The sequence below is a fragment of the Telopea speciosissima genome, chromosome 7 (genome assembly GCF_018873765.1).
Source record: "Telopea speciosissima isolate NSW1024214 ecotype Mountain lineage chromosome 7, Tspe_v1, whole genome shotgun sequence".
Taxonomy (NCBI): Eukaryota; Viridiplantae; Streptophyta; class Magnoliopsida; order Proteales; family Proteaceae; genus Telopea; species Telopea speciosissima.
In genome coordinates, this window is record NC_057922.1 from 1150881 (window position 1) to 1172222 (window position 21342).

General features: G+C 41.6%; 2 protein-coding genes across 8 annotated transcripts in view; both read right to left on the bottom strand.

Moving 5' to 3' along the window:
- The window catches only part of LOC122666727 (probable inactive ATP-dependent zinc metalloprotease FTSHI 4, chloroplastic), a 47631-nt gene extending 38078 nt beyond the window's left edge, over nt 1–9553 (bottom strand). For 3 of the 4 annotated variants that reach the window (XM_043862785.1, XM_043862787.1, XM_043862788.1), the window contains exons 1-2: nt 9232–9553; nt 8379–8634 (exon numbers count right to left, since the gene is read on the bottom strand). In XM_043862785.1, the coding sequence (XP_043718720.1) occupies nt 8379–8634; nt 9232–9492 (517 nt within the window). In that variant the 5' untranslated portion in view covers nt 9493–9553. The remainder of the gene's footprint in view (nt 1–8378; nt 8635–9231) is intronic. The other variant, XM_043862786.1, reaches the window with a different exon arrangement.
- Nucleotides 9554–13017: 3464 nt separating this feature from the next.
- The window catches only part of LOC122667611 (phosphatidylinositol 4-kinase beta 2-like), a 44122-nt gene continuing 35797 nt past the window's right edge, over nt 13018–21342 (bottom strand). For 3 of the 4 annotated variants that reach the window (XM_043863953.1, XM_043863955.1, XM_043863952.1), the window contains 5 exons: nt 16303–16446; nt 16038–16091; nt 15846–15920; nt 13952–14035; nt 13018–13860 (listed from right to left, as the gene is read on the bottom strand). In XM_043863953.1, the coding sequence (XP_043719888.1) occupies nt 13759–13860; nt 13952–14035; nt 15846–15920; nt 16038–16091; nt 16303–16446 (459 nt within the window). In that variant the 3' untranslated portion in view covers nt 13018–13758. The remainder of the gene's footprint in view (nt 13861–13951; nt 14036–15845; nt 15921–16037; nt 16092–16302; nt 16447–21342) is intronic. The other variant, XM_043863954.1, reaches the window with a different exon arrangement.

Consider the following 21342-nt stretch of genomic DNA (forward strand, 5'->3'; position numbering starts at 1 on the left):
GAGGGTTAGGGGAAAAATACTAAATAGTTATATACTTATATACTTGTGTTAGTGCTCTTAAATCTTAATTCTTAAACATTTAAAATTTTAAACTAAAAGAATTGATGTGCTTCAGTGATTAATGAATTGTCTTTTATTCATGCAACAAGAAACTAGTCCGATTATGACGAACCATGGTAAACGACAAAGCCAGAGGCAAGAGGGGCGAGGCAGCCGGCCCAAACCCAGGAGGAGGGGAGCACACCCAGGCGCACTAGGGGTGACATTGCATGGTTGCATGGCCCTCCAATTGATGGGGATAAAAGAAAATCCCAATGCAACTATTGTCACATGCAGTTTTTGGGAGGTGGTGCCACTAGACTCAAACAACATCTAGCTGGGAATTCTCCTGAAGTGCTCGCATGTCATATGGTCCTTGTGGAGGTATCTAGGGCTGTCATTGATTACATGAAGGGAGGGAGTAAGAGGAAGGCTCAGAGGGAGAAGGCAAAAGTAGATCTTGAGGAAGCAGTGAGGTGTACAGCGGGAGGCCAATCAAGCCATCGTGATGATGATGATGATGACAGTGATGATGTCTATGTTCCTGATGATATAGAGACTAAGCAAGAGGCTAGGGATTGGAGACGAGCACAGATGATGAGCAGAGCCAGTTATCATGAGGGTCAGGAGAGAGTCGAGAGACAGAGAGTAGGTGGTAGTGGAGGAGCTAGTACCTCTAGAGTCGGTGCTAGTGGTAGTGGAGGAGCAGTACAAGTGGAGGAGGTGGGTTGCCTAATCCCTTTAGGAGATCACAGAGTACGAGGCAGCTCCCCTCCGCCTCCACCACCACAAGATGACCCAAAGACTTCACCAAGCACCTGGTGTTTATAGAAAGAAAGGCAACAAAGAACCAAAAATCAAGGGAGCATGGAAAAATCTGAAGGGGATGGTGAAGTAATCTATAGCTAAGTGGATGTTATACCATACCATCCCAAGAAACACAAAGACAAGGCCCCTTTTATCGGACTATGATAGATTCCATTCTTGAGGCTGGCCCAGGTATAAGGGGCCCACCCCATATGAGATTATGAATGTGTATTTGCCCCAACAGAAGAGAGAGCTTGAAGACTACATCAATGAAATGAGAGGGCTGTGGGAGAACTATGTGGTGATCATAATGTGTGATGGTTGGACTGGTCCTACAAGAAAGTCCATCATCAACTTTATGGTGTATTGTGATGGGAGGACAGTCTTTCTGAAGTCTGTTGATGCATCCAAGGAGAAAAAGGATGCAAAGTATATCTACAAATTGCTGAAGGAAGTGGTAGAAGATGTAGGAATGGGGAACGTTGTACAAATTGTAACGGGCAACGGAAGCAACTACAAGAGTGCCGGTGAGAGGTTGATGCAAAACAATAAGTCCCGGTTGTTTTGGACTCCATGTGCTGCCCATTGTATAGACCTCATGTTGAAGGACATGGGAAAGATCAAATTGGTACAACATGTCGTGGAAAAGGCAAGGCAAATGACCAACTTTGTCTACAACCATGGGTTTGCACTAAACCTCTTGAGGGAGAAGTGTGGGGGTGACTTAGTGAGGCCAGGCATAACTAGATTCGCCACCAACTACATTGCACTCAAGAGTATAGAAACCAAGAAGTCGATCGAGATCAATGTTTGCTTCCTCAAGACCTGGTTCAATTGGAATGGGTCCAATACCCATGGTGGTAGGGAAGCACAAGCTACAATTTCATCAGATGACTTTTGGTCTAAGTTGCATAAAGTGGTACAACTTCTGGACCCAGTGGTCAAGGTTTTGCATATAGTTGATTCTGCTATCAAGGGACCAACCATGCCACATCTATATGCTGCCATAGACTTGATGAAATAAGGTGTTTACAATGCAAATCCACGAGGTAGCAAACACTTTCTCAAAATTATCAAGGAGCGCTGGGAAAATCAACTTATGCATCCACTGCATAAGGTTGGTGAGTGTACACTCTTTGTTTTTTATGCAATTACATCTTTTAAAGTTAATTTGAAGGATATATTACTAACTAGTCAATATGTAATGTCAATTTCAACATATTATTTAAACCCCAAGTACCAATACAGTCATAGGCTTGGGTTAAATAATAGTCTTATTGACGCAGTCAAAGAAGTAGTTGCCAAGTTGGAGCCGAATAGTAAATTACAGGCGATATGCAACAATGAGGTGAGTCTTATAAGTTATAATTCATTTGGAATTACTCAATTCAATACTAAATAGTAACGAGTCATTACTAATTTTAAATATTTTCCAAATGATTATAGTTGAAGACTTTTAGGAATGCATTGGGAAGTTTTGGAACCAAAGTCGACCATGAAGGCGGACACGCGGTGATGCCGGTACTCATTAGTCATTACTTCATTAGTCATTACTCAATTCAATATCTTATTCTTTTGAAATGAAGGTGACATGTTTCTTTTGTTGTAATGCAGCTGAATGGTGGGTGTTGTATGGGGGTTCGGCAAACAATTTAAGAAAAATAGCAATCAAGGTTCTCTCCCGGACATGTTCAAGACATCGGTCGTGAACGGAATTGGAGTACATTTTCTCTCATCCACTCCAAGAGGAGAAATAGATTGGGTTCTGAACGTCTCTCTGACTTAGTGTATGTGCATTATAATTTGAGGTTGAAGATGCAACACATACGCATGGGACAAGAGGGTATCAGGGAAAATATCAATCTCGCCGACATTTTCCAGGTGGAGTCAGATGATGAAGATCCTATTGTTGATTGGGTGAGGGATAGAGGTGAGCCAGTGTTAGATCAGCCTGGAGGTAGACTCCGACCCCATGATAGCTGAACACATAGAAGGCGATGTGGATGACTTCATGGTGCAGAGAGGGTGAGGTACATGCACGGACGCGTCACCCATACCATTCCGATCTTTGGTGGTGTTGATGAGGAGGATGAAGATTGGTCTATGTCATCTGGTGGAGATGGTGGTGGTGGAGATGGTGATGGTGGAGATGGTAGTGGTGGTCCTGGTGGAGATGGTGATGATGGAGGTGATGATGAAGGTAATGATGGACGTGATGATGATGGTGATGGTGGTCAAGCATATGAGGGAACTCGAGTCCCGTTTGTGGTACAAGAGCAAGAAGAGGCAATCCGTGCCCCCACCGCCCCACACGGCCCACATCGTCCACCTCGACCTACTCGAGAAAGCAGCGTGGCCAGTCCCGTCCTGGTGGTCGTGGTAGTGGTACTAGTAGGCAGGCTGAGCTTATGGACATTGATGCCCTATCTAGCTCTGTTGGTGGACTGAGTATTGGCGATAGAGACAGTAGATCAAGTGGGCATTTCCGTGCCCCATCTTTTCATGTAGACAGCAGTCCATCTCCAGCACAATCAGAGCATGGTTCATCTCATTCACATCCATGTGGCGAAGGACATTCTGGGCAGTACCCTTGGGGGCAGCAGCCTATATCTTCTCCATCCATTCCCAGTATTGAGTATGACTCCCACTCACAAGGATATAGTGGATCGCCTTTTGTGCATGACTTCTTTTCCTACACTGGCTACCCAACCCACCAGCCGTAGCCGTACAAACCGTACATGCTCCCAGAGCCGTCATATGACTCATATCATAGTGGATCAGTGCGTAGTACTTCTTCACAATTTGGTGACCTATATCCTAGGATAGGTTACCTTCAGCATGTTGATGATGCAGTTTACATGGCCACTGTGGATAACTACACTCGCTTCTTCTCCCAGACTATGATGTGGCATGCATTTGTCCTACAGTCGGAGAGCAATACACGTCGGCTCCAGCGGACCATGAGTGGGGTTGATCCTGGACGGCGGAGTAGTTATTATTAGCAAATTTGTAAACATTTGAGATGAATGATGACTAGTTGACTACTTGACTTGTAGCCTTGTAGGGGACAATTGGGGATATTGACATATTGTGATTTGGAATGTTTGATATCATCTTCTTAAATCTTAACTCTTAAGTTGTTATTTGTTAACTTGTTATTGACTTGATGTCTTATGTACTTAATATTATGATTTATGACTTAACTTATGAGTCATTATGTTTCCAACTTAGTTCCAAGTCAATTTACTTGTTTAATGTACAATGTGTATGTGTAAATGTGTAATTAACTAAGTTATACACTTATACATTAGGGTTTGACCGTACGTTGCCAATCAATGGTGCACATCCAAAACACCATTTTGGGTGACTATTTTTGCAATTTGAACATTTAAATGTGTTTATATAGCCTAAAATAGGGTTTCCATGAAGTTTCAGGCCTTAACTTGGCCTAAAACCCACCGAAATGACCTATCGAAACATACCAGAAGAAATATTAATTTCGACCGAAATATCCGAAATTTCGAATATTTCGGGTATTTCGGTCAGCTCGAAATACCGAAACGAAACGAGTTCTCGAACTATGCTTCAATTACATGATACCAATTACCAAACGTGTTAAAAACTTGCAAAGATTCAGAGGAATAATTTTAAGGCTCACAGGCATAGACAGTGTTCTATATATTAAGGAAAAGGACTGGGCGCACTAGGCCAAAATTTGGAGTGTTAAGCACATGAGCAACTGAGCAACACCTACGCTACAGAAACCCCCATAACCTAGGGTCACCTGGCCATTTTGACGACACTGCTAATAAATGTCATAATCCCATCTCAAGTTTCCAGAGTAGTATACATAAGCAAAAATTTTAATTGGCTACAAAACAAATGATTATCCTCCCTGGACTCTCATCTCTATACATAGAACACGGTGAGGATAAGACTCTGTTTAACTTCTACTCTGATGGACGGGATATCTTTCATTAAGAGTTGTAAATAAATGTGTAAAGAAAGAAACACAACAAAATGGTATGTGTGCCAAGTTTGCAATAAATAGTGTTGTAATTTTCCCTATCAAAAAAATAAAAATCTCTGTCAATAAGCATTTACACTAATGTATTTCAGAAAAACTGTTAATACATCATAATTTATGGGAACTGATTTTCAGTATACTCCAATAATATCTTCCAAATGTGAATAGTGTGCCCTATAACGTCAGTCAGTAGTGTGAAGACAGACCATGGCTCAATCGATTCTCAAAGAACATAACCACACTTAAAACATGCTATCCAGTACTCTTCTTTTTTTTTTTAGGATCCATCCGAAATAAATCTCATGCTTTGTGCATTAAATATCAATTTAATTGAAGTCATTTAACAGAAAAATAGCTCAACTAAGTTATTGATTAATATCCTGAATCCTTCATTGTAATCCCAAGTGCCCTTTCAGACAAAACATGACATGGGTAATGGTGTGGGATATGTCAGAACTTCAAATGAGAGCCCAATTTCATGTTGAATTCTTTGGGTATAGAGTTGCAAATGCACACAGCATAAATTATGGATTTTCATTATCACAATTCCTTGCCCTCAGACCAAACACATTATAGGCTTTTAGTACACCATTAGATTTGGAGTTATAAAGGTCATCTTGTAATGCAAGTTATTGTTGCTAGTTGTCTTCACTTTTGGATTAAATAAAGAATGTAAATCAATTACTTATGCTACACGGACAATTCAAGATAAAAGTTGCACCTGTATGCAAATTCTGAAACGTGTGGACACATATTCCAACACCGGAAAATTGAGGCACACCTTCTTCTCTAGTTCTCTTTTCAAAGTATAATGCAGAATTTTTTTATGATGCAAAAATATATCTAAATCATTAAAACATAATACGTAAACAATAAAACTAACTTAGTGACACACACACATACTTGTATGAATAACTAATCTCTTTCATAACATTTATAGAATTTTTTATACAACAACAACCATAACCTTATCCCAACTAAATAGGGTCGGCTACATGGATCCGATAGATGCCATGACAGTAATGGAAGTAAGAGAAATAAAACGAATAAAAGGGAGTTAGAAGAAAATAAGTAAGGATATACGTCAAAGCAGTAGTCAAAGCAGCATCCTGGGAACAATCCTCTACAAGGGGTCAGCTACACAGGTCTTTGTCCTCCAAACAACTCTATCTACGGTCATACTAGGATTGAGCCCTACCACATGCATATCCTTTCTTACCACTTCTCCAATAGTCATTTTAGGTCTGCCCCTACCTCTTTTAGCTCCGTCAAGCTGGATCTGGTCACTCTTCCTTACTGGTGCATCCATGGGTCTCCATTGGACATGGCCATACCACCGCAATCGGCTCTCACGGAGCTTGTCCTGTATTGATGCAACTCCCAAATCGGTTCTAATACAATCATTCATTACTCTATCTCTTCTAGTCTTGCCGCACATCCACCTCAACATCCTCATCTCCGCTACACTCATCTTGTCTATATTACTCTTCTTTACTACCCGACATTCCGCCCCATAAGTCATAGCTGGTCTTATTACTGTCTTGTAGAATTTCCCCTTAAGCTTAACGGGCATGCGTTTGTCACATAACACTCCCGATGCCCCTCTCCACTTCATCCACCCTACTTTAATTATGTGGGACACATCATCCTCTATATCCCCCTCTTTGTTAATGATTGACCCTAGGTATCGAAAGCATTCACTTTGTGGTATCTCCTACTCATCAAGTTTCACCACTTCATCACCTCTCCTGTTTTGACTAAAGTTACACATCATCTATTCTGTCTTTGTTCTGCTTAACTTAAAACCTCTTGATTCCAAGCTTGATCTCCAAACCTCCAGTTTTGCATTAATCCCTTCCACTGTCTCATCGATCAAAACAATATCATCAGCGAATAGCATGCACCAAGGAACCTCATCTTGGATATGTCTGGTTAAATCATCCATGATGAGTGCAAACAAATAAGGGCTTAGAGCTGATCCTTGGTGTAACCCAATTATAATTGGGAATTCACTACTTTGGCCCTCTGCAGTTCGGACACTCGTCACCACGCCCTCATACATGTCCTTAATTATACCCACATAATTACTTGAGCTCCTTCTTTTGCTTAGGACATGCCACAGAATTTTTTATACAATATAAATATTAAAATATTGCTATATCTAATGGAGCTTGCTTGCATTACTGATCTACTAGTGCATGTTTACGTACGGAAGACCATTTTGGCAGGAGAGCAACATAATTAAAGGGCTTTCAACCACAGTTGTGCATGTACATGCTCGCCCTTCATTCAGTAAGGGGGTAGAAATGGTATTACACAAGGTCACTTTATGTCTATCTGATGGCTGGACAGTCATGTAAGTACAAGGACATGTACATAACTTTTCGCCGTGAGTAAATTTTTTTTCTTTGTCTCAGTCCAATACAACAAAAGCACTACCAATTTTATTGGCTTTTGTCAGAAGAACATGTTACTTATCTCAAAAATGCTGTTACTGGTTGCAATATTTTGTTACTTGCACAAACCTAGGTATAGAAAATTTCATACAATATGTAGATTTAGTGGAATTAGGCTCTCTCTTATGATAAATGGTGCAGCTTCGGTGGAATTAGGTCAAACTAAGCTACCTATCTTGCTCCGCCAACTTTGAGTTTCTATCAATGATGTTTTGCTACCTACTGCTGGTAAACTAGGTTGCAGTTCATCCTTTATGTTGTAGCTGTTATGAACTCTATCATTAGATTATGGGTTGTTTATGTTGAATTGTGCTGCTTTTTTTTGTCTAAAATCATGCAGTTTTAGTCGAGTTATATTGATATCTGCTAAAAATTTAATTTGTTTATGTTATATTTCCATTAAATGATGTGTTGCATACGACTTACGTTGTGTTATTTTGTAATTTATTTGAAATTCAGGTGTAGCACCTTGGAACTCGTACAGAACAATTCAGAGGACCAGGTGCACAATTACATCGTTTACTCTTCCCAGTTTAAAGAGCTTATACTTTCACTGGGGGCTAAAAATGACTCCAGCGGTGCAAATTTAGAGCTTCAAAATTTCTAACTACGTCTCTGACATTATAAGGAAATAAATCAAAGACCTTGTCGCCACAGCTTTTTCCTCAGTCAATTTTAGTTATTTTACATAGAAATAATTGAAAGTTCTCCCCTCTCCCCTCTCCCCCCTCCCCCTTATTTTGTACCCCATAATTGAAAATTCAACAGTCAAGAAGAATTCAATTTGAAACTCAAACAAGATGTCCTTCTGAAGGCTAAACTGCCAAAGTATACATAGAACCTGGATCTTAAACTGTCTGATAGTGAGTTTTCACAATACACCAAGCAGATGCTCCAAGCTACGATAAAAGTACCTTAGGAATTCTGCTGTCCAGAAACTACATTTCATCATCACTCAATAAATGTACACTTATAAACACCAAGCATGAGAAACAAAATCCTGAATGGATAAATAAGCACTAAAAATCCAGAGAAAAAAAAATACATACCAGATATTGTCTGACCATAGTTTGAATACTCCATAAACTGGACATTACTGGAGTTTAGAAGTCTCCAAAACTCACTATAGTCTATCTTGTGCGAGTTCTCAGGCTCCCATTCTGTACCCTTCAACTTCCCTTGCATCGTTAATAATGTCCTACTCCAACATGAAGCCATGACAAGCTGCCTCTCAAGCTGCATATTGGCTTTATTTTCCAGTTGTTCCAACTTATTTATTCGTTCTCTCTCAGCATTTTTCAATTTCTGAAAACCCATCCGTATAGGGTTAAGTTTGTGGGAAAATATGCAATCAAACTACTAAAAAGAACTTTAGTCCATGTTTGCATGGAACCTTGCAAAAACCAATTGCAAAGAGACCATCCTAAGCCTCACTATGAGCCAACAGAAAGGTGGAGCGCCAGTGAGTTCGTTATATAGGGACTAATCAAAATCTTTCAAGAAAAATTGCACAGAAGAAGCATTGAAAATCTTCTTAGCTCATCTAATTCGACTCCAGTAAACATATAAAGAGGGGGAGGGGGGGGGGCACTTTTTTCTCGAATCAAACGTAAAAACCCAGATGACAAGTAAATGTATTCCAAATACTAGGCATGTAAAATTGTAAATATCGTGAGAGTTGGTCTATGTATCGACAGAACTTTTGATCATTACAATGTTAAGCAATAACTTCGACGCAAAGCATGATTCGGAAGCAAAGAAAACAAGTCTCCACTGGGGAAAATTTTGAAAAAACAAAACAAAAAACTAATGAAGAGCCAGTGATTGGAATCCAAGTACACCATCCATACACAGATGTCATTCAGTTAAAATTTTGAAATGATGGAAGGTCGGTTCGCACACCTCGAAAAGCTGAACAGACGCTTCATCTTCTTCCACGTCATTTGAAACAACAGCAGATTCCGAGCTCGAACTTGAAGCTCTACAGACTCCATTGAGCTTCTGGAATTTTGCTAGAAGTTTAAGGCCTTTAAACCCTATATTTCTTCTGATAGCATGTCGTTGACGTGGATAAGACGGGGAAGGTAACTGCCTCACCGGAGCTTTTGAAGGATAGATGAAATCAAAAAGAGAAGGTTGTTTACTAATTTTGGGGGAAATCATCTCTCCTTCGTAAGACTCTGAGTGGAAGGAGAAGCTCGCCGTTTAATCCTTTTAATGGTTTGGTGCGATGGCACCATAGCGGAATGCAGACGTGTGCACTTGAGGTTTGACTAAAAAATTAAGAGAAAAATAACTCTATCCGGGAGCTTGGCCTACGCCAGCACTCCCACGAAGGAGAGGAATAGAGACACATGGGAAGAAGGTCACCTACACTAGCACTCATTGGATAGAAAATATTTTCCCTTCCCCGCCCCCCCCCCCCGCACCCCTCCTCCAAAAAAAAAAAAAAAAAAGCGAAAAACAAAATCAAAAGTGTAACCAAAAGTCCCGATTTACCTTACACCCTTTTCCCCATGTTTCTGGTTTGAAACCCTAAGACCCTAAATCCTTCACTCCCCCTGTTATTCCCGATTTCATTCTTCCTTTTCGGTAACGGTTTCAGCGGCGACGTCCGTCTATTTTGCAATCTAGATTTTGTTTTCCGTTCCAGTCTCTAGTATTTGATTGCAGTGGCGAGTACATGTGGTTGCAGCGGTGTTTTTTTGTTTCAATCTGTGACTCTCCAGTGGATTGTAGCGTACCCTTGTAACTCTCTTGTTTTTTTGTTTCAATCTCCGACACTCCAGTGGATTGTAGCTGTTGCGTCAAGAAATTGTCCGAGGGTCCCTTCGAGTGTCGTAACTTGCAAAAGGACCTGGGTGACAAAGGAAAACCGGTGTGGTTCCGGCCTAAGACTCTCCGATGCCTAAGTTAGATCTCTCTAAACAAACAGATGAATGATAGAATCCAAGATGAGATGATGGAGTAGAGTACCTTCCCTTTTATAGTAGAGTGTGGCGATGTGGAGAGTCCCGGTTGATGTCGAGTAATCTTCAGACTTTATAGAGTCCCTGGGCAACAGGGTTCTTCCTTGGTTGGTTGTCTCCCTACGGGAGGTAGTGTCCTGGTAGGGTTGATGTCCTTAGTAGATAGACGCTTGCGCGTGTTGGATAAGGTCCCTGGTGTTTGAGTCTGTTAGGGACTACGTGACTGGTAGGCAGTGGCCTAGAGTCCTTGAGATGGTGAATGTCTTGTTGATGGCGGTGGTAGTAGCCTGGTCTTAGATCAGGGTCTACGTCCGAGGTCCGCTCTGTACCCGAGGTGCGCGTTCGGGTCCGTGCCCGTCTGAGGTCCACGCCCTTCTGTGGTCCGTGCCCGTAGAGGGTCTGCGCCCGTAGGCAGGCCGTGCCCATAGGGGTCCGCGCCCGTAGGGAGTCCGTGCCCGTAGGGGGTCCGCGCCTAGGTAGTCCGTACTTGGGTGGTCCGCGCCTAGATGGCCTACGCCTGGGTGGTCCGCGCTTGGTCTGTGCCCATGGTCGCTCCTGGGTCCGCATCCATGGTCGTGCTTGTGGTTCCCGTTTGGGGTTGGTTCTCCACTGGGCCTGGGACGGCCCACCTTCATGGGCCAGGACACGTGGCAGCCCTTGGTTGGTTAGTGTGATTTTAGGTTTATCAGTAGTGTACCCTTGTAACTCTCTCTTTCTCTCTCTCTCTCTCTCTCTCTCTCTCTCTCTCTCTAATGACCCCAAACCCAGACAGGGTAAAAAGACTGCCCCTCACGGGCATTGGTCAAACATCACCTTCAAATTTGTATAAATAACCTAACTTCCATAGAATTCATACATACACAACGAAAAACATAACACTACTGGAGTTGGGATTAAGACTAATACATGACACGTATATAACATTGGTGGCAATTGAATTAGTATTTCAAAGCTCTGTGAATTTAAACCTTATTGCAAAACATGTTCTTTGTCTTTCTCACATCATAACGCCTACTATTCACAAACACTTCTCTCAATCTTGCTCCCTAGGTAGGTGTACCATTTACACTCACAATCCAAAGAGTCTGGAGCTGTACACACCTCTCCTTTGAACTCATCATCTGAAAAGAATATTTATAATAGGAATGAGCCAATAGCTCAGTGAGCTAAAACATGTTACAATACAATCAAGTGCTTATGTGCTTCACTAACAGTGTACAAATATGCATACAACGTTTTACTGTTTGATTAAATCTTAGTCAATATTAATGTGAAATATTAGAAGTGCACTGTATAGAAGAAGTTAGCCTGGCCTCGTGTCAATAAATCAATTCTTTAAGAGGAATAACACGACTCATCTCGCGTTAATAAATCAACTCTTAAAAAGGAATAGCACAGTTTATCTCGTGTTAATAAATCAACTTTGTGATTTACAAAGGAATAGCACAGCTCGTATTAATAAATCAACTCTATGATCCAGAGGACTAGCACAATTAATAAATCAACTCTATGATCCAGAGGACTAGCACAAACAGTTCATACCGAAAAAAGGAATACCCCCACCCCACCTGGCAACAAAACTATCAATGAATTCCCGAGCCTTCAACATGGTCAGAAAAGTGCGCCAATACTAAGAGGATACAAGAGATGAGTGATACGGAGGATTCTAACTCCTAATATGCACAAAAATATGACCATGCACAGATGATTCACCTCTTTGCATGGAAAGGTATTTATGGAAGCAAAAGGACATGTATTGTCACAAAAACTGTACGTGAAAATATCGTAAGGGCAGACGTACTAGGGCTCGCAAACCGGACAGTACACAACTTGGTTTTGGAAGATATGAAACTCAAAGTTGTAGAGCTGGTCGTCTTTCATATCGAGCCATTGAAGCAGCGCGTCGGGCTACAATCGGACAATTCCATCGTGCTATGAGCAGACAATCCTGAAGAAATGGTACGATATGGGTAAGAGTTCTCACAGATCTCCCTATTACCGGGAAACCTACAAAAGTGATAATGGGAAGAGGAAATCCTACGGGTTGGATTGATCGTATGTCCACGGGACAAATCCCATTTGAAATGGATGGTGTGAGTTTGTCACATGCTCGACAACCCGCTAACTTCACGCACCGGAGGGGGAGGGGACTGATCTAGACTCTTTTAAGCTATCCCAATGTCCTCACACGAGCAGAAGTCCCAGAGGTAAAATGGCTGTCTAAACTCTACTGGAGTTGATTTCACTCCCAAATTATCGAGAGCAAAGCAGCCAACTTCCTAAATTCCTGAACTCTCTTACGCAATTTTAAATTAAATGAAAAGGATCTTAAAATCCTCCCATATGAAGAATTAATAGTGCAGGATAGGAATGCTTAAACGGGATATTATTTTTCAATTTTAAATCCTCTCATGTTGATTTAAAATTAAAATGCCCGTGGTTGATTTTTATGCCATGCATGCCCTCAACACGTAAGAATCTTTCAGTTTGCCAAAATATTACAAATTTAAGAGAAAAGAGATCTGACCTATTGCAATGTGTACTTAATCTATTTTTTTTTCCCATTCTTGAGAGATACCCAAGTATAATATCAATCACTCCAAACTTTCAAGAACTCATACATGTTGAATAGAAAATGAACAAATTACCTTGTACAATAAACTGAGAACAAAAAAATATTGTACATGCACTGGAGGCCATTTCCAATCAGCTTCAGACAAATGCGAAAAACTCTCCCTAATCATATTGAATGATCAGATCAAGCACACATGCCCTTAACAAGTGTAGACCAGAAAGAAACAGCAGGCCAACTTTTGCTCTCAGAATCTCCATGTACAGTCAAAGAATCAATCCACGTCACAGAAAAAAAAAAGGATGTACAAACTTCGTATAGATCTTGCTGCTTCGGATCCCTCTGCCAGCTTGGACTCTTCAGTAAACAACATTCCTATGAACAATAAAAATCTGACACCCTGCCAAATTGAACTGTTGACATGGATATCTCCTCGCAGGTAACCATTTCTAGTCTGGGTCAGTTATCCCCAATGGAACCACCTTCTGTACAACAACAATGGATTTGAGGCTTGTATATCTTGTTGCAAGTGCCAGATATCAAACCCAAGTATGCCAATGGACCAGCGCGCCCACTTGATTTCCATATCACATGAAACACTAGAAAAAGATAACCCCACAGTTCCTGGTCGGGTAAACTTCCAACTGGTATCTGCCGATACAATTATACCTTTCTCACTTCAAAAAGAACAGACCACAAACTGAGAGTTCTACTAATATCCTCTCCATTGAGAAACTTTCAGGCTAGCTCAAAGGGTGCAATCCTTTAAAGCTTATCAGCACTCTGGTACACAAATTCAGCAATGATTTAAATGGTTCTTCAGTCTCCACAGGAGTAGCTCGTACAAGGAGAGTATGGTGCAAGGGCAATCAAGAATCAGTTATAACCTCACAATATCCCATTTAAAACACGTTGATAATAATCATATTGCCGAGTCCTCCATGCATCTAAGCTGCTACTGATTAGGGACAGTACCAAGGACACACATTGCTGTTAAAATCAACATATATAACTGTTAGAATCTTATCAGCATTAAAAACGCTTCCCTTGAAGAAAAAGCAATCAGAGGCAGGAAGCAGACCTCTTCCGTTAAACTTAGATGGAATCTCTTTCTTAAGTTCTGTATTGTCCGTGGACCGCCTTTAAAGCATGGGAAACCAGAATCCTGAATCCAACATTTTAAAGAAAAGGTTGAGCATGCGCATATGGAGTATAATAACCTCTTGCACATCACAAATTAATTAGTACAATCATAATGGAATGCTAAAATCATTTACTGAAGTAACTCCTCCCATTACCGTTAATGCCCAGTAATTGGCCTGAGGCAGTTATAGATGCAATGCATTAAGAAATTTTAATATGCAAATGCTAATAAGCCTAAGGCAACTAATTCCTGAAGAAATGCATTTCTTCTTGAGAAAATGTTTGCTCCAAGAAGCCATCGGTGGATCTTTTGTTAATTATTTATTTTCCCCTTTCCTGATGAATAAGAAGCCATCAGTGCTGTCCAATGTGATCAACGGAATGCTCTGGTGATTCCCCAAACCAATGCGACAAATGCACAAAGCCATATTAAACTGGTTGCTACCTGCTCTTTAAAGTAACCACTAAACAACCAAGTGGCTGTCTAGTTCCATATCATGTATAGAGAAGAGTTCTTGTAAACATAGTTGTCACGGCGTCTAGGCGACCCAAGGCATTGGAGAGGGTCTAAAATCAAGGCGAGCAAGGCACCTGGACGCCTTGACAACTATGCTTGTAAAACTTTCATTGCACGCTAGGCAGAATATGAACATATCCATTCATAAAAGTACTGAATTTGTATCAGCATCAATTAACTTCAATTTATATTAAAATAAGTCAAATGTATGAGTTACCATTTAATCATTTTGATACTAATAATAATAATCATCATTATAATTCACCAAAACTTTGCTGTTTTTTCTCAGGGACTGGGATGTGGAGAAAGAATATCAACAGAGAATCCCCAGATTCAGAAAATAACTAATAATACATTGTTGAAATTTCAAAAATATCAGTGAAGAGGTTCTGTCAACAGAGGAAGTCTAGTTATACATCAACCAAGCAGGTCCAGGTTGGGAGATGTAACTCTTGTTGACCAAACCCGAAATTTTACAGGTAGCTGACCGTGGTTTTATAACCATCTATGCCTTTAAATGAGAATGGCAACAAGACCTGTCAAACAAGTTTAGGCAGTTAATTTTTTTTTTTTTTTTGGTAAACAGTCTAGGCAGTTAATAAGCACCACGTAAATGGGAAGGGCAACAAACCTGCTCACCTTCAGGGAAGATAATTGCTTTCTCTCTCAACTCCATGAATTAATACTATATCATCTTCATTTTCACAATTTCTCTACCATTTAAGCTTTCCCAGCCCCTTTCTCTCCCCCCCCCCCCCATTTATCTATTTTTGTTTCTTTCATATCCCCTGCTCGATTAGATGCAGCTCACTATTTACGAAGGAGATTTCAATACAATCCCCTACCATCCCCCCTAATAAAAAGATTACTACTACAACTATGCTTCACTGACAGCATGGATATTTTATGGTATTAGCATTTCCATCCATTGAGGAAAAGGAATAATTGATATTTAGATCCTTAAAATCGCACGGATGTGAAGTATTAGGAGGATAGGAAGACTTTTCTGATCATCTTATGGGTGGCATAGTAGGTGGGGATAAGCAAAACTTTCTCTGATAATCCATAATACGACATTGGTCAAACATAGCTGGATCCACCATCATCTCACACCCCATAGATTTATCTCCAGTTCTTCATAGATCCTCTCTCTTTCTCTTCCCCCCCCCCCCCTTTTTTTTTTCTAACAACTCTCCATCTGTAACTACCCACTCAGCATACATCAAATGGATACGATGGGTTTAATCTATAGGCTGTAAATAAATAGTCATTCAAAGGGAATTACAACCCATTGAAATGCTAGCATTTCTATTACCTGCAACATTTCAACCAGAAGTATGATGCGCTCCGCATGCTTACGGCATGTAAGGAAACCTTGTATGCATAAAACCTGAGGGCATAGGAATAAAAACCATGTTCCAAATTTAGCCATGAATATAGAAAAGGAACAACAAAATATGGGCAGTGTAAACAATCAAATAATATAAAAGAACAGGTGAGTTAATACTTTAAAATAGTCAAAGAACTCGCTTGGAACTCCCTCAGCATCAGAATCCATCACCTAGCAAAAGCACAATGTTTTAACCAATCAATGATGACAACCTATGAAACACCCATTCGGAAAAGGAAGTATAATCAGACCATCAGATGTTCAGTAAGTACTACAATCATCAATGACTTGGTGAAAAACAGCAAAAGTTAGTATAGCTCAGATTCCCCCCACCCCTCAAAAAAGGAGGGAAAAGTTAATATAGCTTAGGATGAATTCTAACCTCAAGAAGTTCACGAGTTAACTTAAATGGTGCACTCTCAAAGTTTACACCCCCTGGTGAATTAGATAGCATAAAGCCAAAATCTATATGTATAATATGACCTTCCTCATCCATCAAGAGATTTCCATTGTGCCGATCCTTCACCTGGACAACCGAAAACAGATACATGAGAAAGCACAAGTACAATATACCAACACATCAGACTGGAGGGTGGTCCCCATGGGACCATAAAATTTTGTTCTACACTCCACAATGCATAGCATATAACAAATTCTATGAATACTCTAAACTCAATGAACTTTTTCCGATCCTAAATACAAAAGCCAAATCCATCCAGATAAATGATGCAGTAACATCCTACACTGACTGTATGAGGATAGTTAGGGTTTAATTACTTTTTTTTTATTTGTCTTGGGTTAAGTTTTCCGAGATCATTAGCTATGGGTTTCAATTCTATTTTGGGATCGTAGTGTTCAAAAGGCAGTTTAGGCTTCAATTGAGTTCAAATAGTTGCATTTACTTTGACATTCAAGATAATAATTCGGGGTAAACTGAAGGGCCATTTGGTACTCCCCAATTTTGTATTCTATCTTGACTCCTGGTCTTTATTAGTGAGTCGCAATTCGAAGTCAGAATTTGAAACAGGAGCTTCAAGATTGGGTTGGATTTCTCAACAATCTCCTCGTTTTAGAGGTATTCCACTACAGAATAAGATCTTCTGAATTTTCTCATACTATTCCTCCATTAGAATCTTCCCAATCAATAACTTCTTTTACCGTTACTGTGTGATGCAAGTCTAAGTACGGTGCATGTTTTTAAACGAAACCAGCCAATTGTCCAGTTAATGCCGTCTGGGCAAGAGAAGTACCATCCAAATTCAGTTTTTGTTTGGACAGCATTCCTTGATAAAATTAACTCTGAATTATTTGGTCTCAAAAGGATTGTATATCGGGAGTGCATGCCATATTAGAGAGAGGGGCGAGGACATGTCCAACCAAGGGCTGTCAACAGGCTGAATCTGTGACAAAACGGAAAGTATTGAGGTGTTGTTTGGCAAAAAAGAAAAAAAAAGAAGATTATTGATTTTTTAAATTGTCTTGGGCTTCTCAACTTCTCATTCCACTCTTCGAAATTAGTCAAATTTTCTTGCAACAAATTTTCTTTTAAATTTTTTTTCTCCCCATGACTATCAACTATGAGAAAAAATTTCACCTTTTACAATTTTTTTCTTCTTTTTTTCTCCTTTCATTCTCTCACCAGGCAAACATTACTTAAGAAAGGCAGTGTCTGCAGGCTTCACTGCCATTGCCCTTGCCAGCAAAACATCAAGTTTTTTCAAACAGTGTTCAGAGCTTCAATTCAAAGTGGAACCAATAAAAGGAATTAGCCTTTTGGAAGCTCTGCCTCCTGGGCTTTCATGGACTCAAGTTGCTATGATCTGGTTTCTGGCAAACAGGATCCACACCATCATGCCTACAACAACAACAACTCAAGCCTTTTCCCAACCAAATGGGGTCGGCTACATGGATCCTTGCAAAGCAAAATATTAATAGTAGTACAAAGAAAAGGGCACGACATCAACAGCAACACAGCCTTATCCCACCTAAATAGGGTTGGCTACATGGATCCTTGCCCTCCACTCAGCTCTATTCAATGTCATATTTGAGACGAGGCCTAAACTATGCAGTCTTTCCTCACTACATCTCCTAGGGTCATTTAGGTCTGCCCCTAGCTCTTTTAGTTCCTTCAATCTGAAGCAAATCACTCAATACTGGTGCATCCCAAGGCCTCCGTTGAACAGAGGCATGCCACCTCAAACGACTTTCACGGAGCTTATCATGAATCGGTGCAACTCCCAAATCAGCTATGATATGTTCATTCTTACTTTATCCTTCCTAGTTTTGCCGCACATCCATCTCAACATCCTCATCTCTATTACACCTAGTTTAACTATATGACGCTTCCTAACTGCTCAACATTCTGCCCCATACATCATAGCCAATCAAGCGACTGTTCTATAGCATTTTCATTTAAGCTTTAGAGGGATACGTCGATCACACAACACTTCAGACGCACCTCTCCACTTCATCCATCCTAGTTTAATTTTATGAGCACCATCATCCTCTATATTTCTTTATTATTTAGAATTGACCCTAGATATCTAAAATAATCACTTTGCGGTATCTCTTGCCACTCAATCTTCATCACTTCATTATCCGTCTTAGTGTGACTGAAGTTACACACCATATACTCCATCTTTGTTCCACTTATCTTAAAACATCTTCACTCCAAGGCCGATCTCCAGAGCTCCAACTTAGCGTTAATCCCTGCTTTTGTCTCATCCACCAAAACAATAACATCAGCAAAGTTCAGCATAAGTATGCAATTCCGTTTAAAATTAGCATAGTATGTTCATTTGCAATCAAATTTAAGTTTCATCGGTCCAGGAGAGAACAGGGCCAAAAAAGCAGGGAAAGGCCAGAACAACAATTAGGGGTCCCAAGCATCCCATACATCCCGTGATCAAATAGAGAAGTAAATGTAACCTCGATGGGTCCTCTTCTCCGGCTCCGGCCAGTCCTGTTGTCTTGACTCGTCACTCTCCAATGCCGTTCTCTTCTTCCTTGCCTTCCCCCTGCTCCTCCCTTGTCCCCTCTGCCTGCTACTTGGAGTTCTCTAGTTACTCCGGTGGCTGGCTCTCTGCCTGAGGGCCTCCCTTTGCACTTCGTGACTCCTGCCTCTGTCGGCTCCTCCAAAGTTGCCCTCTGCTCGCCTAACCTTCTTGACACAGAAACAAAGCTGTGGGAGAACTGCTTAGTTGGCCACTTCCTTGGTTCCAGACCCCCTTTCCACACTGTGAAACTGTCCCTCTCTAAGCAATGGAGGCCACAGGGCACCATGGACTCCTTTCTTCTGGATAACGGTTTTTTTATCTTCAAATTCTCTGTTGAATCCGATAAGACTCGTGCCCTTGAGTGTGGACCCTGGCTTGTTGGTAAGAAACCTCTCTTCTTGAGGCAATGGCACCGTCACCTCCTTCTCCGGTGAGTTGATCCTACCTCCATCCCCCTCTGGGTTACTCTTCCGGGTCTCCCCCTGCACTACTGGTGCACTGATGGCCTCAGTTTGATTGGATCAATGTTGGGCACCCCTCGCTTCTCTGATGTGAGAACCAGAAAAAAGACAGACTTGCTTACGCTCGTCTATGCGACGAGGTCTCGGCCGATGAACCCCTTCCTTCCTTTATTACGGTCAAGGAGGGTGAAGACTTTCCCTTTGAACAAGAGCTCCATTATGAATGGAAGTCCCCCCATTGTGATGTTTGCAAGACCTTTGGCCACGGCTCTCACCTCTGCAAACCAACTCCTGATGCTGGTGAAGGCGAAAAGATTGCCCATGCTGCTGCTGTAGATGCAACAAACTCCCCTGCTTTTGCTGACGAAGGATTGATGGCTGGCCCTCTTCCCTCTGTCGATGCTGGAAGCACTCCAGCGTCTGAAACTCTTCACTCTGCCACTGGAGTGGTGAAAAGTTCCCAGCCGACCGTTAGCAAGATCACCTTCCCGGGGAAGAACTAGAAGCAGACTTCGACATCGGAACTCTCGCCGGAAAGGGAAAGGTCAGATGCTTCAACCAAGCCAGCAAGCTTTTCCATCTGACCTGAACAGATTCAGTGTCCTTGCCACTGAAGACGACAAAGCAGATGATTCTGGTCCTATCTCGTGCCCCGAAAAAATCCCTTTCGATGTTTTGCCCAGGAGCAGATCGAGGATGTCGCAGGAATAAGGCCCTGAACCTTCCTTCCTTGGCTCCCCTAGTTCTCCAGGCTCTGCAGCTGTTCCGCTGTCATCAGGCTTAGCGAATCATCCTTCTCCTGCGACTGGCACTTTGATTCCGTCTTCGACTCTTGGCTCTGGTGAGGCTCCTTTGCCTCTGTCATCAATGACTACTTTTTGCCCTCCCTTTGTGGCCCCCCTTCATTCTGGCTACTCTGATCCCCTTGTGGTCCCCCCTGGTTCTATTCTCTCTTTGGGCTCGAACCACTTGGACCCTCGGCTGCGCCCCTTAATCTTAAGTGATCCTCCCCCCTTCTATCTCGGGTTCGCGGGTCTCTTTGCAACCCGCAAACCTCAGCCCATTTGTTGCTTTGTCTTCTTCACCCGACAATTCCTCCATTCCACCAAGCCCCCTTGTGTTGTTACACACTCTTGCCTCCCACCTCCGCCACTCCTATCGGAGACGCCATAGAAGTGAAACTCGTTCGAGATCAGTCCTGTCCAGGCTCTGTGAGCCATTGTTGCCTCTTCCCCCCCTTTCCAAATGATCCAAGGTTTCATTTGGAACACTAGGGGCTTGAACTCCCCTTCTAAGCAAGCTACTGTTCGCTCCAAGCTGCGCCAGTCTTAGGCCAACTTCTGCTGCCTCCTTGAAACTCATATCAAAGAGCCCAACCATGCCAAAATCCTTCATTCTCTAGCTCCTGGCTGGTCTTTACTCTCTAATTATGCTCATCACCCAAATGGTAGAATCTGGATTCTTTGGGACTCTTCAAAAATCTCTTTATCTCTCCTGTCTTCTTCCTCCCAATTTGTCCATCTCTCCTTCTCTGACTGCCTGGGTCACTTTTCCTTTTTCTTCACCATGGTCTATGCTCTCAATTATCATGCTTCGAGACTTCCCCTGTGGTCTGATCTTGTTTGCCTTGCTAGGCAGATTAATCATCTTCCCTGGGGCTTGGGGGTGATTTTAATGTGATTAGATTCAGTTATGAAAAGATGGGAGGTGATCACCTGGATTTGGAAGCAATCAGCTCCTTCAATGAGTGTATTGAAGATATGGGGGTTAACAACCTAAGATGGACTGGGTTTCCTCTAACTTGGTGCAACAAAAGAACAGGTTCAAATAGGATCTCCTGTAAGCTTAACAGGGTTTTGGTCAATGAGGAATGGCTTTCAGCCTTTCCCTCTTCTCATGCCAACTTTGACAGTCCAGACATTTCAGACCACTCTCCCATTTCTCTTTCCATACAACCCTTTCCTT